General features: G+C 49.1%; 4 protein-coding genes across 5 annotated transcripts in view; 1 reads left to right on the top strand and 3 right to left on the bottom strand.

The window, feature by feature from the left end:
• Nucleotides 1–11: 11 nt before the first annotated feature.
• ago3b (argonaute RISC catalytic component 3b) lies at nucleotides 12–4,618 on the top strand. The gene is made up of 7 exons (XM_017404343.3): nucleotides 12–324; nucleotides 395–485; nucleotides 573–767; nucleotides 838–972; nucleotides 1,051–1,152; nucleotides 1,229–1,428; nucleotides 1,599–4,618. The coding sequence occupies exons 1-7, from the start codon at nucleotides 200–202 to the stop codon at nucleotides 1,705–1,707; spliced, it is 957 nt and encodes a 318-aa protein (XP_017259832.2). The 5' UTR covers nucleotides 12–199; the 3' UTR covers nucleotides 1,708–4,618.
• A 1,639-nt stretch (nucleotides 4,619–6,257) lies between these two features.
• LOC108228737 (free fatty acid receptor 3) lies at nucleotides 6,258–9,407 on the bottom strand. Its single transcript, XM_017404342.3, has 2 exons — nucleotides 8,180–9,407; nucleotides 6,258–7,522 (listed from the first exon to the last, which is right to left on the bottom strand). The coding sequence occupies exon 2, from the start codon at nucleotides 7,486–7,488 to the stop codon at nucleotides 6,514–6,516; it is 975 nt and encodes a 324-aa protein (XP_017259831.1). The 5' UTR covers nucleotides 7,489–7,522; nucleotides 8,180–9,407; the 3' UTR covers nucleotides 6,258–6,513.
• A 128-nt stretch (nucleotides 9,408–9,535) lies between these two features.
• Nucleotides 9,536–10,673, bottom strand: LOC108228735 (free fatty acid receptor 3). Its single transcript, XM_017404340.3, has one exon. The coding sequence runs from the start codon at nucleotides 10,637–10,639 to the stop codon at nucleotides 9,671–9,673; it is 969 nt and encodes a 322-aa protein (XP_017259829.1). The 5' UTR covers nucleotides 10,640–10,673; the 3' UTR covers nucleotides 9,536–9,670.
• A 946-nt stretch (nucleotides 10,674–11,619) lies between these two features.
• Nucleotides 11,620–12,335, bottom strand: part of tekt2 (tektin 2 (testicular)) — a 6,401-nt gene continuing 5,685 nt past the window's right edge. Inside the window, exon 11 of one of the 2 annotated variants that reach the window (XM_037975779.1) lies at nucleotides 11,620–11,741. The gene's annotated coding sequence lies outside the window, so the exon portion shown is untranslated. Of the gene's footprint in view, nucleotides 11,863–12,335 lie in introns of both variants that reach the window. The other variant, XM_037975778.1, reaches the window with a different exon arrangement.

Raw genomic sequence — 12,335 nt, 5'->3', positions numbered from 1 at the left:
GTGTGTGTGTGAGGAGTGTGTGGGGTGTGTGTGTGTGAGGCGTGTGTGTGTGAGGAGCGTGTGTGTATGAGCCTGTGTGTGTGTGAGCCTGTGTGTGTGAGGAGTGTGTGTGTGTGTGAGGAGCATATCTGTGAACAGAAACTGAACGTGTCTCCGCCCCCCAGCGGAGGTGAAGCGGGTGGGGGACACCCTCCTCGGCATGGCCACCCAGTGCGTCCAGGTGAAGAACGTGATGAAGACGTCCCCTCAGACTCTGTCCAACCTCTGCCTGAAGATCAACGTCAAGCTGGGAGGCATCAACAACATCCTGCTGCCGCACCAACGGTAAACCGCCTCCACGATCCCAGCTCACCTGAGCCGGTACTGATCCGGCTTCTTCATCGTTTCCCTGCAGGCCGTCTGTCTTCCAGCAGCCCATCATCTTCCTCGGAGCAGACGTCACTCATCCTCCAGCAGGAGACGGGAAGAAGCCGTCTCTCGCCGCGGTGAGACTTCCTGGGACGGTTTTCAGAGCGCGTTAGGAGCTGGTTCGATGTCAGCCTGAACAACCTCCTCCTCCTCTTCCTCCGCAGGTGGTGGGCAGCATGGACGCCCACCCCAGCAGGTACTGCGCCACCGTCCGGGTCCAGAGGCCCCGGCAGGAGATCATCCAGGACCTGGCCTCCATGGTGCGAGAGCTCCTGATCCAGTTCTACAAGTCGACCCGCTACAAACCCACCAGGATCATTTTCTACAGAGACGGCGTGTCGGAGGGCCAGTTCAGACAGGTCCACAGCTCCCTGATCCAAGATGGCTGCCGCAGCCAGCCAGTGGCTCTAACTGTGTGTGTGTGTGTAGGTGCTGTACTACGAGCTGCTGGCCATCAGGGAGGCGTGTCTCAGCCTGGAGAAGGAGTACCAGCCCGGCATCACCTACATCGTGGTGCAGAAGCGCCATCACACGCGCCTGTTCTGCGCCGACCGCAGTGAGCGGGTGAGAAACACGCCAACGCCTCGAACCGCGGAAGAGATGGCAGCTCCTCGTGGTTTCTGAGTTCATGTCTGTCCCCAGGTTGGACGGAGTGGGAACGTCCCCGCAGGGACCACTGTGGACACGGACATCACCCACCCCTACGAGTTCGACTTCTACCTGTGCAGCCACGCTGGGATCCAGGTGAAGCTGGCAGCTGCTGCTCCGCCGGCGTGAAGGCGGAGTTCTGTGGTTAACGGTTCTGTCCCGCCCCCCGCAGGGTACGAGTCGGCCGTCCCATTACCACGTCCTGTGGGACGACAACGGCTTCTCCGCAGACGAGTTCCAGCTCCTCACCTACCAGCTGTGCCACACCTATGTCCGCTGCACGCGCTCCGTCTCCATCCCGGCTCCCGCCTACTACGCCCACCTGGTGGCGTTCCGCGCACGCTACCACCTGGTGGACAAGGAGCACAACAGGTGGGGACTTCCTGTCACATTTAACCTTCCATCGTTTGCTGCAATGGAGAAAAACAGCTGGAGTAGATGAATGAGTCCACTTCATCGCTACCCTCTGACTGACCTCTGACCTCTGACCCTGGTCTTTGCGTGACTCACGATGTGTCCTTTCCTCCTGTTTCCCGCCTCAGCGCCGAGGGCAGCCAGATCTCCGGTCAGAGTAACGGCAGGGACCCCCAGACTCTGGCCAAGGCCGTGCAGATCCACCACGACACCCTGAGGACCATGTACTTCGCCTGAGGCCCCGGAGGTTCCCGAGGCCCCAGAGGTTCCTGAAGCTCCTGAGATTTCTGAGGTTCCTGAGGCTCCTGAAGCTCCTGAGGTTCCTGCACGCCTGGTGGTGAGGTGTTGTAAAGAGAAGCCGAGCAGCCAGAGCTCAGATTTTATTTAACTTTAATCTCAACCTGAATCAGAACCAGTCAGGACCGGCTGCGTTCGGTTGTTTGTTTGTTTGTTTGTTTCAGCTGTTTACTTCCTCTCAGTCTGAACAACAAAACCTGAGATCCGGCTGACGTTCATCCTGACACCGTTTCGTTCGTCTTCATTTAGCCGTCGTTCTCCTCTCGTTAACCCCACCCGTAGAGCGGTGGATGCTTGGTTTTCCTGCAGAATCAGAACCGTTTGTCGGGTTTTTAGGTTTACAGCTTCTGTCGGTGTGACCAGAGATCCAGAGGTTCTGCTCTGATGTGAACCGGATGAAATTACTCGACCCGAGCTCCGGTTTTTATATTTTAGTTTCATCGCAAAGAAACGTCTCATGAAACGATCCTGAAGAATCTGTTGGTGTTTTTAGGCTTTTTGTTTTTCTTCATCGCCTGGACCAAACCAACGTGCCTGGGGGGTTAACGGTGCCGATCGGCCCGCCTGGACCGAACCAGAACCTTTTCATTCAGATTTTATGGCACTTAAAGATGAGTTTGTGGTGTTTCCAGTTATAAATCCATCAGAGGTGGTTGTTTGGTTGTTTGGTGCTGTGAGACGTTCCAGAGTCTGTTTTTACTTGAAGTTGTGATGAAAGTGTTCAGATCCAAAGAGAACGGACCTTCAGAACCGGTTTAGTTTCAATAAATTAAAGCATTTTAAACTCTGAATATATTTATAAATATTTATGAGACTTCTCTCTTAGACACTTTTTATTTCTAACAAATATAAGATTTGGAAACAAGTAAGAGTTTAAATTAAAGCTTCTTTTTTGTAATAATAAGTTTTTAACCCTGTGAGGAGAAATCTTTGTGTGGAAAAAGGCAGAAAATTCGAAGTTCCCACGCTCTGAGGGACCCTGAAGTATCAACACCTGATTGGACGATGAAAACCCAAACCGTCCAATCAGAGAGCAGAAAAGGTTTTCCTCTCAGAAAGGATTAAAATGGCCGACAGTGCTGAAGTTCTGTGACTATGGGGTTTATTTCCTTATATTTTTTTAAAACTAAAAGTAAATATTTAATAATCTGTTTATAAATGAAGAGTTTAAAGGAAACAAATCAATCTGCTCTCTGATTGGACAGACTGATCTGTCACCGTCCAATCAGATTCAGTTTTCTGTTTTTATGTTTCTGAACTGACAGGAAATGAACGTTTTGATTTGCTTTGTGTAACTTTACAAACATATTTAACAAGTTTGGTACCAGAACAAAATACAGCCCGATAGTACCCAGAAGTACTTCAATTAAATGTGACTTTGTGTTTTAGTTTGTAGAATTATGGCAGCGCTACGTAATACAGCCCAGTACTTAACCAGTAGTTACCGGCTTCGTACCCAGCAAGTACTGGTTAAGTACTGGGTACATACCAGGCTGTGTAACGTATTACTACCACAGTTTTTCCTACAAAAGCACCAAGTTGTATTTATTATTTCAGGAGTTTTAAACGTTTAATTATAAAACTGTAAAAACGTTTCCGATCGATCAGCTCCTCACTTTTATCTCTTAACTCGAGTCGCAACTAAGAATTAATTATTTTAGTGTTTTGTTTTTTAAGATAATTTATGTTGAGGTTTACCGAAGTGACGGTTCCAGACCGTGCCTTTCCTGATGGTGCTCCAACAGAAACTTACCGTACGGTAAACCGTAACCCTAATTTACCATACGGTAAACCGTGATTCTACTTTACCGTACCGCAAATTCTATCTCTGACTTACCGTACAGTAAACTCTGACTTACCATACAGAAAACGTGTCTCTTATTTACAGTAAATCGTGATTCTACTTTACCGTACGGTAAGTTGTGATTCCTAATTTACCGTACGGTAAAATTTGATTCCAAGTTACCGTACGGTAAACCGTGACTTTAATTTACAATAAATCGTGATTCTACTTTACTGTATGGTAAAGTGTGATTCTAAATTTACTGTTTAGTAAAATTTGACTGACTTACCATACGGTAAACCACGATTCTAATTTACCGTACGGTAAACCATGATTCTAATTTACCGTACGGTAAACCATGATTCTAATTTACCGTCCGGTAAATTGTGACCCTAATTTACTGTACAGAAAATCATAATGCTACTTTGCTGTAAAGTAAATTGAGACTCTTAATTTCCCGTACGGTAAATCATGACTCTAATTAACTGTACGGTAAACCATGATTCTACTTTACCGTACGGTAAATCATGACTCGACTTACCGTACGGTAAACCATGACTTTAATTTACTGTAGGGTAAATCATAATTCTACTTTGCCGTATAGTAAGTTGGGACTCTTAATTTACCGGACGGTAAATCATGACTAATTAACCGTACGGTAAGTTGTGAGTGTTTGGATTCTTGTTTATCGCCAAGAAGATAAAATATGCAGATCTGATGTTTGGATCCGACGGGCGGAGAGGCACAAACCAAACATTTGTACATAAATTCAAATAAATCGGTTTTGTTTTTAATGAAGAGCAATAATGAAGCAAACCTGAATCTGTGACTTTTACCGACAAACTTGTTTGTTCGTCTCTCCTGTAAATAAATCTGCAGATTATTTTTACAAACAAACATCCTGTTTGGATTTTCAGCATATTTATTTATGACCTCGTTGTTGTTTTTGTTTGTTTTTGCCCGAAGCTGTAATTTTAGAAGTAAAACGGTTTGATTTGAACACTGATCCTGGTTCCTAAATGAACCTTTTTGTCAGATTTAATTTTTGGAATAAAAACCTGAAATGTTTCCGTGTTTATTCTTCTTATTTATTTTTAAATATCAGGTTTTCCTTTCGAGGTCCTTTCTGAGCCTAAATTTATTGTTTATTGTTTTGATTCTACTGAAGCTGTTGGATTACCAGAATCCACTCAGAAAAAATCTTTTAATTTTTAAGCACTTCAGTCATTTATTAAAACATTTATCTTATTTTACACCATTTTCTGATAAGATTTGAAGATGCGTTTGTTTGTTTTTACTGAATTCATACATTATTTAACAATAAAGACAATAAATAGTTTTGCAGGATCAACAAACATGTTTTAGTATTTTTTAATATTTTGACTAAATAAAACATCAAACTGAACCTGAACTTTAAAATAAAAGGAAAATATTTAGACCTTTTTTATCACATCTGATAAATGTTTTGTTTCTGAACACAAAGATCTTCATGATCTTTAGTCTAATTTTTGGAACCTAACATAAATAAATTAAAGCAGATAAAATTCTTTGTTTTGTTAAAAACCAGCCGATGGTTTAAAGAAAGAAGCAGGAAGTTCTCGTTCTTCTTCTTGTTTCTGATCATTTTATTAAATCTGGACTTTTTGGAACCTTTGTGAGCTGAACGACCTGCTTCCAGCTGCTGGTTGTTTCTGAACGGGCCGAGCCGGACAGAACCTCGGACTGATGATGATGATGATGAGGTGTGTAATCTCACACCAGCTGCTCGGCTCGACGCTCCTGACAGGAAATGGCTGCGGCTCGTGTTTGAAGTTGGTCGGCGCCGTGGCGTTCAGGAAGTCTCTGTTTGCATTGAGTCCGGCTGCTTTTAATGACTTCACGCTCATAAAACACTCGTCGTTAATTAAACTCTGCTCTTTTTCTTATGAGTCACAGGAAGCGAGACTCGATCGGGTCCTGGACAGGTGGTCCTCAGAGGGACATCCTGGACAGGTTGGACAACCTGTTAACTGAAGGAGAACCGGGATAATGAAGTCTTTTAATGGTTCCTTCAACACTTAGAGGTTCTGATGAAGAGTTCCAACAGTACCGGGTCAGAGCAGGTCAGGACCCAAAATGGACCCTTGAGGTACACCACACCAAACAGGTGCTGAGGAAGAAGAGTGTTCCCCCATAGAACCACGATAGAACCGAGCCTTTGAGTCCAACAATGAGTTCAAGTCCTGATAAAAGAATCTGATCCGAGTTTAAAGCAGCAGTTTAATCAGGAAGAACTAAAACAGACGGAGCGGCCTGAGTCGGCAGGTAAATAATGATCCTTAAAGAGCTCCATCTGACTCTAAAGAGGGCTGACGTTGGTTCAGAACAACCTGTGTTCTGCAGAGGGTTCTAGCTGTTCCTCAGTCCTGATTTGATGTTCTCAGCTTAGCATCCGGACTCCTTCTCTGTGAAGCCAGGCGGCTGGAATGGATGCAGTCTTTCTGAAATATGAGCGTGGAGCCTGTCCAGATGTGTCAGCTGCCCATTCCAGAGGCACTAATGCACCCCCATACCATCAGAGAGGCAGGCTTTAGAACCTCTGCCCATCTTCACCTCTGTTAAATGTTCCTCATCCCCAGTCGTCAGTACACCTAATGTATTACAAAAAGCTCCTCGAGCTGTTTCTTTGAGATGTGCTGCTGCCATCAAATTCAAAATTACACTAAAGTTGAAACATTTAATATTTTTATTATGATTCATAGTGAATAAAATATGGGTTATAAGATACGCAAATCACTGCATTCTGCTTTTATTTACATTTTACACAACGTCCCATCTTGGTCAGAACTGAGGATGTATAATCTATTAGCGCCTGAACTCTGGTAAAGGACAAAGATAAAGTTTTAAATGTTGGAGCTGAGGAAAGAAGCCGAACTGACCCACATCATGAAATCAACACGTCTGTATGAATCTGGTCAGGACCTTCAGGCGGGGGCTTCTGCCTCCTGTTTTTCACTCTCGGGGAGTTTCTGTTGTTGGTCGGACGCCCCTCCACACCTGAGCAGGTGCACCTTGGCCACGATCCTCCTGAAACAGCGGTTCAGCATGCTCCGGACCGCCGCCGATGACAGGTAGAAGATGAACGGGTCCAAGCAGGCGTTGAGGGTGCTGGAGACCAGCGCCAGGTTCCTCCAGCCCTGGTTCTCCATGTGGATGAAGCCCACCACGTGGGAGGCGTTGTAAGGCCCGAAGCAGACGGCGAACACGATCAGCGTCCCGAGCGCCAGGCCCATGCAGCGCAGCCTCCGCCGCCGGCTGATGTTCGGGAGGCGGGACAGGATGAGGATGAAGTTGACGTAGCAGAAGCAGCTGATGAGGAAGGGCACGCAGAAGAGCACGAGGAAGAGCTCCAGGCGGATGGGCAGCAGGATGCTGAGCTCCGTGTCGGAGAAGTTCAGGTAGCAGGTGAGCGGCGGCGAGGAAGCCGTGCTGTTGAAGCCGTGGAAACCTTCGCTCCACTGGTAGTACGGCAGGATGTAGACGAAGCACAGGTTGGAGGAGGTCAGCAGCCAGAAGGTGACGCAGGCCCACACGGCGTACCGAGGCCGGCGGCACAGAGAGTACCTGAGGGGGAAGGCCACGCCCAGGTAGCGCTCCACGCTCACCGCCGTCAGCAGCAGGGTGCTGTTGTAGATGGTGACGTAGAACAGAAAGCCCGTCAGCGGGCACAGCGAGTACGGCATCAGCCAGTTCATGTCGTCGTACGCCTCCTTCATCTTAAACGGCAGGAAGGCCAGGAAGAGCAGGTCCGAGACGGTCAGGTTCAGCAGGAGGACGTCGATCGGCGCCGCCTTGCGCCGCACCTTCCTGCAGAAGGTGATGAAGGACAGGATGTTGGCGGGGACCCCCATCAGGAAGGTCAGGATGTAGACGGCGAGCAGCAGGTGGCTGTAAAACATGGCTGCTGCTGGGACCGGGGCGCTCTGAGAGACGCTGCGCGAGACAAACACAAACAAACGAAGACGTGATTAAAGCTCCTCGTCTCGAGAGGCGTCCCCCGCAGGACGGGACAACAAAGACCCGAGGAGGACGTCCGTCCAACAGGAGGACGAGACGTCCCCATCAGTTTCAGAGAAATGAAACGTCAGAAAATCTGCAGCCTTTTGTTTTTTAATTAAATTATCAAAACTTGAGGTTTTCAGACAACAGGAACGAAGACAAATAATCAGTTTGAACTTTGACCTGCGAGAAAATTCAGTTTTTAAAAGTTTATCTTCAGATTTAAACAAACAGAAACCTGCCAACAGTTTTACAGTCAAATAAAAAACAAGAGATCAAAGTTCACCTTATTCAGTTTTATTCAGATAGTTTAAAGATTAAAGACATTTCAAAATAAAACTTTAAGTCTTTTCCCTTCAGTTTAAATCATAAAATTAAGTTTTAGCTCCTAAATAAATTCAGCTTATCTTTAAATCCACCTTATTGTTTTTAATCAAAGGTAGTTTATCTCTTGGTGAGATGAGGCTGTTTTTATAAATTATTCTGCTTCTTTAGAACTTTTCCAGAACCGAGCCGCAGGTTAAACTTTAGCCTAAATTCAGACGATTAAAGAAAACAAAGGTTGTTGTTTTGTTGCTCAGATGGATTCACCTGTCAGGGATCAGCCTCCATCGCCTCCATCGTCCTCATCGCCTCCATCGCCTCTTCCTCCTCCTCCTCCTCCTCTGCTGCTCCGTCCTCAGCTCCTGAATCCTGTTTGATCAGAACCTGGCTCTTAATACGCTCCCACCGCGGAAATTTAATAAACTTCAGGACACAATTTGTTCTCTAAACACCGTCTCCCAGCAACCAGAGGGAGGACAGCTGTGACGCAGGTCCTCCATCCAGGTGGTCCTGCGAAGCAGACAGGAGGAAGACTCAGATGAAGGTCAAAACCACACTGTCCAGCTCCGGTCCTGTCCCAGACCCTGAGACAGACTGAGACTGGCTGGGGGGTCCTGTCCCAGACCCTGAGACAGACTGAGACCAGCTGAGGGGTCCAAACTAAGACGTCCATCCTCCTCTTGTCTGTTCTCGGGTCACAGAGGTATCAGGTCCAGGAGGACCTCCTGTCCTCAGAGACCCTCTCCAGCTCCCCCTGGAGGTGTTCCCAGTCCAGGGAGGAGATCTGATCCCTCCACTGCTGCTCCTCCTGCTGCACCTCCTGCTACACCTTCTCCTGCTCCTCCTGCTCCTCCAACCTGTGGTCTCAGCGTTCTGACCTCCTGTTCCTGACCTGATTTTTGTCTCTGCAGGTTTTTGTCTCTCTGGTCCTGAACTCTGTCCTCAGAGAAGACGACATTATTTCCTTCAGTCTGAAACCCTCACAGAGTTCTCCCTGGTGTCTGCTCTGGTTCTGGTTCTGGTTCTGGTTCTGTGACCCACATGGCTGCAAACTGTCCAGAAGACACTGAAGGTCACGGCCTGAAGACGCCATCAGAACCGGATCATCTGCAAGAAGCAGAGACCCTGAGGTCCCCAAACCAGACCCTGTCCTCTCCACGACTGAGACCCTGAAGACCTGGACCAGAGACTGGATCAGAGACTGGATCAGAGATTGGACCAGAGACCTGGACCAGAGACCTGGATCAGAGACCTGGATCAGAGACCTGGATCAGAGACCGGATCAGAGTCCCACCTGCAGCGAGGATCTGGCCCCGCCTCCAGACTCAGGTAATCTGATCTTAAATAAAACAACCGGAGCTGAGAGGCATCAGTGATCGGAGCTCAGGAACCATAAAGATCAAACTTTATTGATTTTCTGTCAACAAAAACTAAAAATAAAATTAATTTTAAACTTTCTCTCATTAAAAACTTTATTAAAAAGCTAAACGATCAGATTGTTGGAAGAAGTCTAAACTCTAATCTTTCTATCTGCTGAAGAAGTTTATTAAATTAATTATTAAACATCAAAACAACTGAAGAGTAAAAAAGTTATTTAATTTAAAGATGAGTCCAAATAAAACATTTTCAAAGTTTAATGAAAGTTTATTCTTGGACACAAACAGGTAACCAGACTGACACCAGGTGGAGCCGACGGTCCGGGATCAAACCCGCGGACTCATCATCCGGTTCTTCTGAGGTTCTGATTGGCTCTCCAGCTCAGCTCGGACCGCGTTTCGCCACCTCGCCGCCCGCCCGGCTCCTCTCAGACAGCGTGGGCGGTACCTTGAGATTCGTGAACCCACCGGCGGGTTTCCCTCGGTGCCGGCCGCAGACTCTCCCCAGGACGCCCCTGGACCCGGCCGGGGACAGCATCAGCATGACCACGGGCTCCAGGAAGACGTTACAGGAGCTGGTCAACATGGCCGACACCCTCCACTCAACGTTCGCTCCCTGCACGAAGCCCACCACGTGCGAGGCGTTGTACGGCGCGTAGCAGATGACGAAGACGGCCAGCGTGGACAGCGCCACGGCCAGGACTCTCTTCTTCCCCGCCGAGGGCAGGTTGGAGCGCCACACCAGCGTGACGCAGCGCAGCGTGCAGAAGGACGTCACCATCAGGGGCAGCATGAACAGAACCACCGCCATCTCCAGCCGCAGCGGCAGCAGGACCACCAGCTGCGACGTGTTGAAATGGTTGTAGCACGCCGAAATGTCGTCCTGAACGCCCACGAAGTAGGCCCCGCCTTCCGCCATCAGGCTGACGCTCAGGTGCAGCATCACTAACGCCCACAAGGCGGCGCAGATGAAGCAGGACAGCCGCGCGTGGCGGTACCTCTTGTAGATGATGGGGAAGGCGATGCTGAGGTAGCGCCCCGCGGTGACGGCGGTGATGAAGAGGCAGCTGCCGTACAGTGAGGAGTAGAGGAAGAAGCTGTAAATGGGGCAGACGGGGGCCGGCAGCGTCCAGTCCCTCAGCAGCGTCTCCAGGGCCTTCACCGGCAGCCAGGCCACCAGCGCCAGGTTGGCCACGCACAGGTTCAGGGCGTACACCACGTTGGGCGTGGCGCCGTGCTTGCGAGCCTTGCGGACGTAGACGAAGAAGACCAGCAGGTTGGCGGGCAGCCCCAGCAGGAAGGTGAAGGTGTAGACGGAGAGAGAGACGCAGTCCTTCACCGTCAGCTCCATCCTTCAAACGGAGCTCCAGGACTCAGACAGGAAGTCTAAAACGCCTCCGCCGCCATCCTGGGGTCGCCTCCATCACACCGATCCGACTGAGGAGCGAGGAGGCAAAACAAAAAGGAAAAAGGAGGCGGCGGCCTCGGTGTGGGCGCGCACGCCATCGTGACAGATAAGGAGGCGCAGCCAGTCAGGCAGAAGCCGGCCCTAATGACCCTCTCAGCGCGCCGCGGGAAATGATTCAGAATAATGGCAGCGGACAGGAAGCGCGTGCTGTCTGAGTGAAGCCGGGTTTTATGGGGCAGAAGGAGTTCTGGTGCGGCCCGGCTGGGCGTGGCCAACCAGAAGCTTCTGATGGAGACAACGGAGCAGAAAATCGTCCTCTGCTTCCAGGAACGAGACGAGAGCTGCAAGTGTTTGACCCTGTTAGCAAAATATCTGCTCAGTCTAAGGAAACCTGATCCCTGGATCCGGCTCGACACAAGATGGCCGCCACAGCCACTGGTTTCCCAGCTCTAACCTGGTGTGGTAGTAGCTGAGAGTCTGAAGGTTCTTCTCCCGTTTAAACAGAACCGACTTTATGGCTTTTATTGTGTTGACTCCATTACTCCCCTGCAGCGGGTCAAAGGTCACGGCTTTATCGGTTTTATACAAACACTGCGGTGAAGCCAAACAGAACCATAAAGCCGAGGGGAGATAAGAGCGCAGCCAGATGGCAGAAACAAGTCTTTAAATCGCAGTTTACTCATCAAACCGACATCTTCTGGACCGGGTCAGGGTTCTGATGAAGCTCCTCCTGCAGAACCACCAAGACCGAAAAACTAAAACTAATCTGATGTCGTTGGTTAATGTTTGATTTTTATTCTAAGGTTTTATGATTCGTTTCAACTTTATTCTGTTTTAAACAGCAGGCTCTTCCTCTCAGCACGTAGCTGCAGAAGCTACCATGGACCGCGTGGTCCTAGTGCCTGACCTCATGGAGACCTCATGTCCCTCAGGAGAAAAGCAACAAGCAGCAGAAAACACAAGAATAAAATAAAACATGAAAAATGAAACTCGGTGGTCTGAAGGGGGTTCTGACCCATCCTCGGTGGTCTGAAGGGATCCTGACCTGTCCTCGGTGGTCTGAAGGGGGTTCTGACCCGTCCTCGGTGGTCTGAAGGGATCCTGACCCGTCCTCGGTGGTCTGAAGGGATCCTGACCCGTCCTCGGTGGTCTGAAGGGGTCCTGACCCGTTGTCGGTGTGAGACTTGTCCTCACTGAGACAGCAGCTGCAGGTTGCTCCTCCCACTGGAGTTCATGAGCGGGACCAGCGGCGCCGCGGCGTTCTCGGTGGTTCCGGAGGTCGGCGCGAGGCGGGCCCGGGTGTCCATGCAGCGCTGCTCCAGAGACAGAGCCTCCAGCTTCCTGCAGAGATCCTGAAGCATCCGGCTGTGGTGGAGCTTCATCTCCTGCAGGGACAGTCTGGAGGAGCAAACAGAAAGACAGAGTCGTCAGAAGAAGCTCCAACTCCACGAGAACGTCCCCAAATCTGAGCAACAGCTGAAGGAGAGTCTGAAGCTGCTCCCATCAAACATCTCATCTGCTTCTGGACCTGCCCTCCTAAAACCCAGACCTGATTAAAAGCCGAGTCGGTACCAGGAAACCAACCAGTTTAACTGAAGAAGAAGAAGAAGAAGAAGCTGCTTCTTCTTCTTCTTCTTGG

This window comes from Kryptolebias marmoratus, linkage group LG5 (genome assembly GCF_001649575.2).
Source record: "Kryptolebias marmoratus isolate JLee-2015 linkage group LG5, ASM164957v2, whole genome shotgun sequence".
NCBI classification, from domain to species: Eukaryota; Metazoa; Chordata; class Actinopteri; order Cyprinodontiformes; family Rivulidae; genus Kryptolebias; species Kryptolebias marmoratus.
This window is presented reverse-complemented; position numbering and strand designations above follow the sequence as displayed.

Excerpts from the sequence above, each read along its gene's own strand:
- LOC108228735 (XM_017404340.3), bottom strand. The coding sequence starts at position 10,639 with ATGGAGCTGACGGTGAAGGACTGCGTCTCTCTCTCCGTCTACACCTTC.
- LOC108228737 (XM_017404342.3), bottom strand. The coding sequence starts at position 7,488 with ATGTTTTACAGCCACCTGCTGCTCGCCGTCTACATCCTGACCTTCCTG.
- ago3b (XM_017404343.3), top strand. The coding sequence starts at position 200 with ATGGCCACCCAGTGCGTCCAGGTGAAGAACGTGATGAAGACGTCCCCT. Across the intron at positions 768-837 it reads CGGAGGGCCAGTTCAGACAG|GTGCTGTACTACGAGCTGCT; the intron begins GTCCACAGCTCC and ends GTGTGTGTGTAG. Across the intron at positions 1,429-1,598 it reads GTGGACAAGGAGCACAACAG|CGCCGAGGGCAGCCAGATCT; the intron begins GTGGGGACTTCC and ends TTCCCGCCTCAG.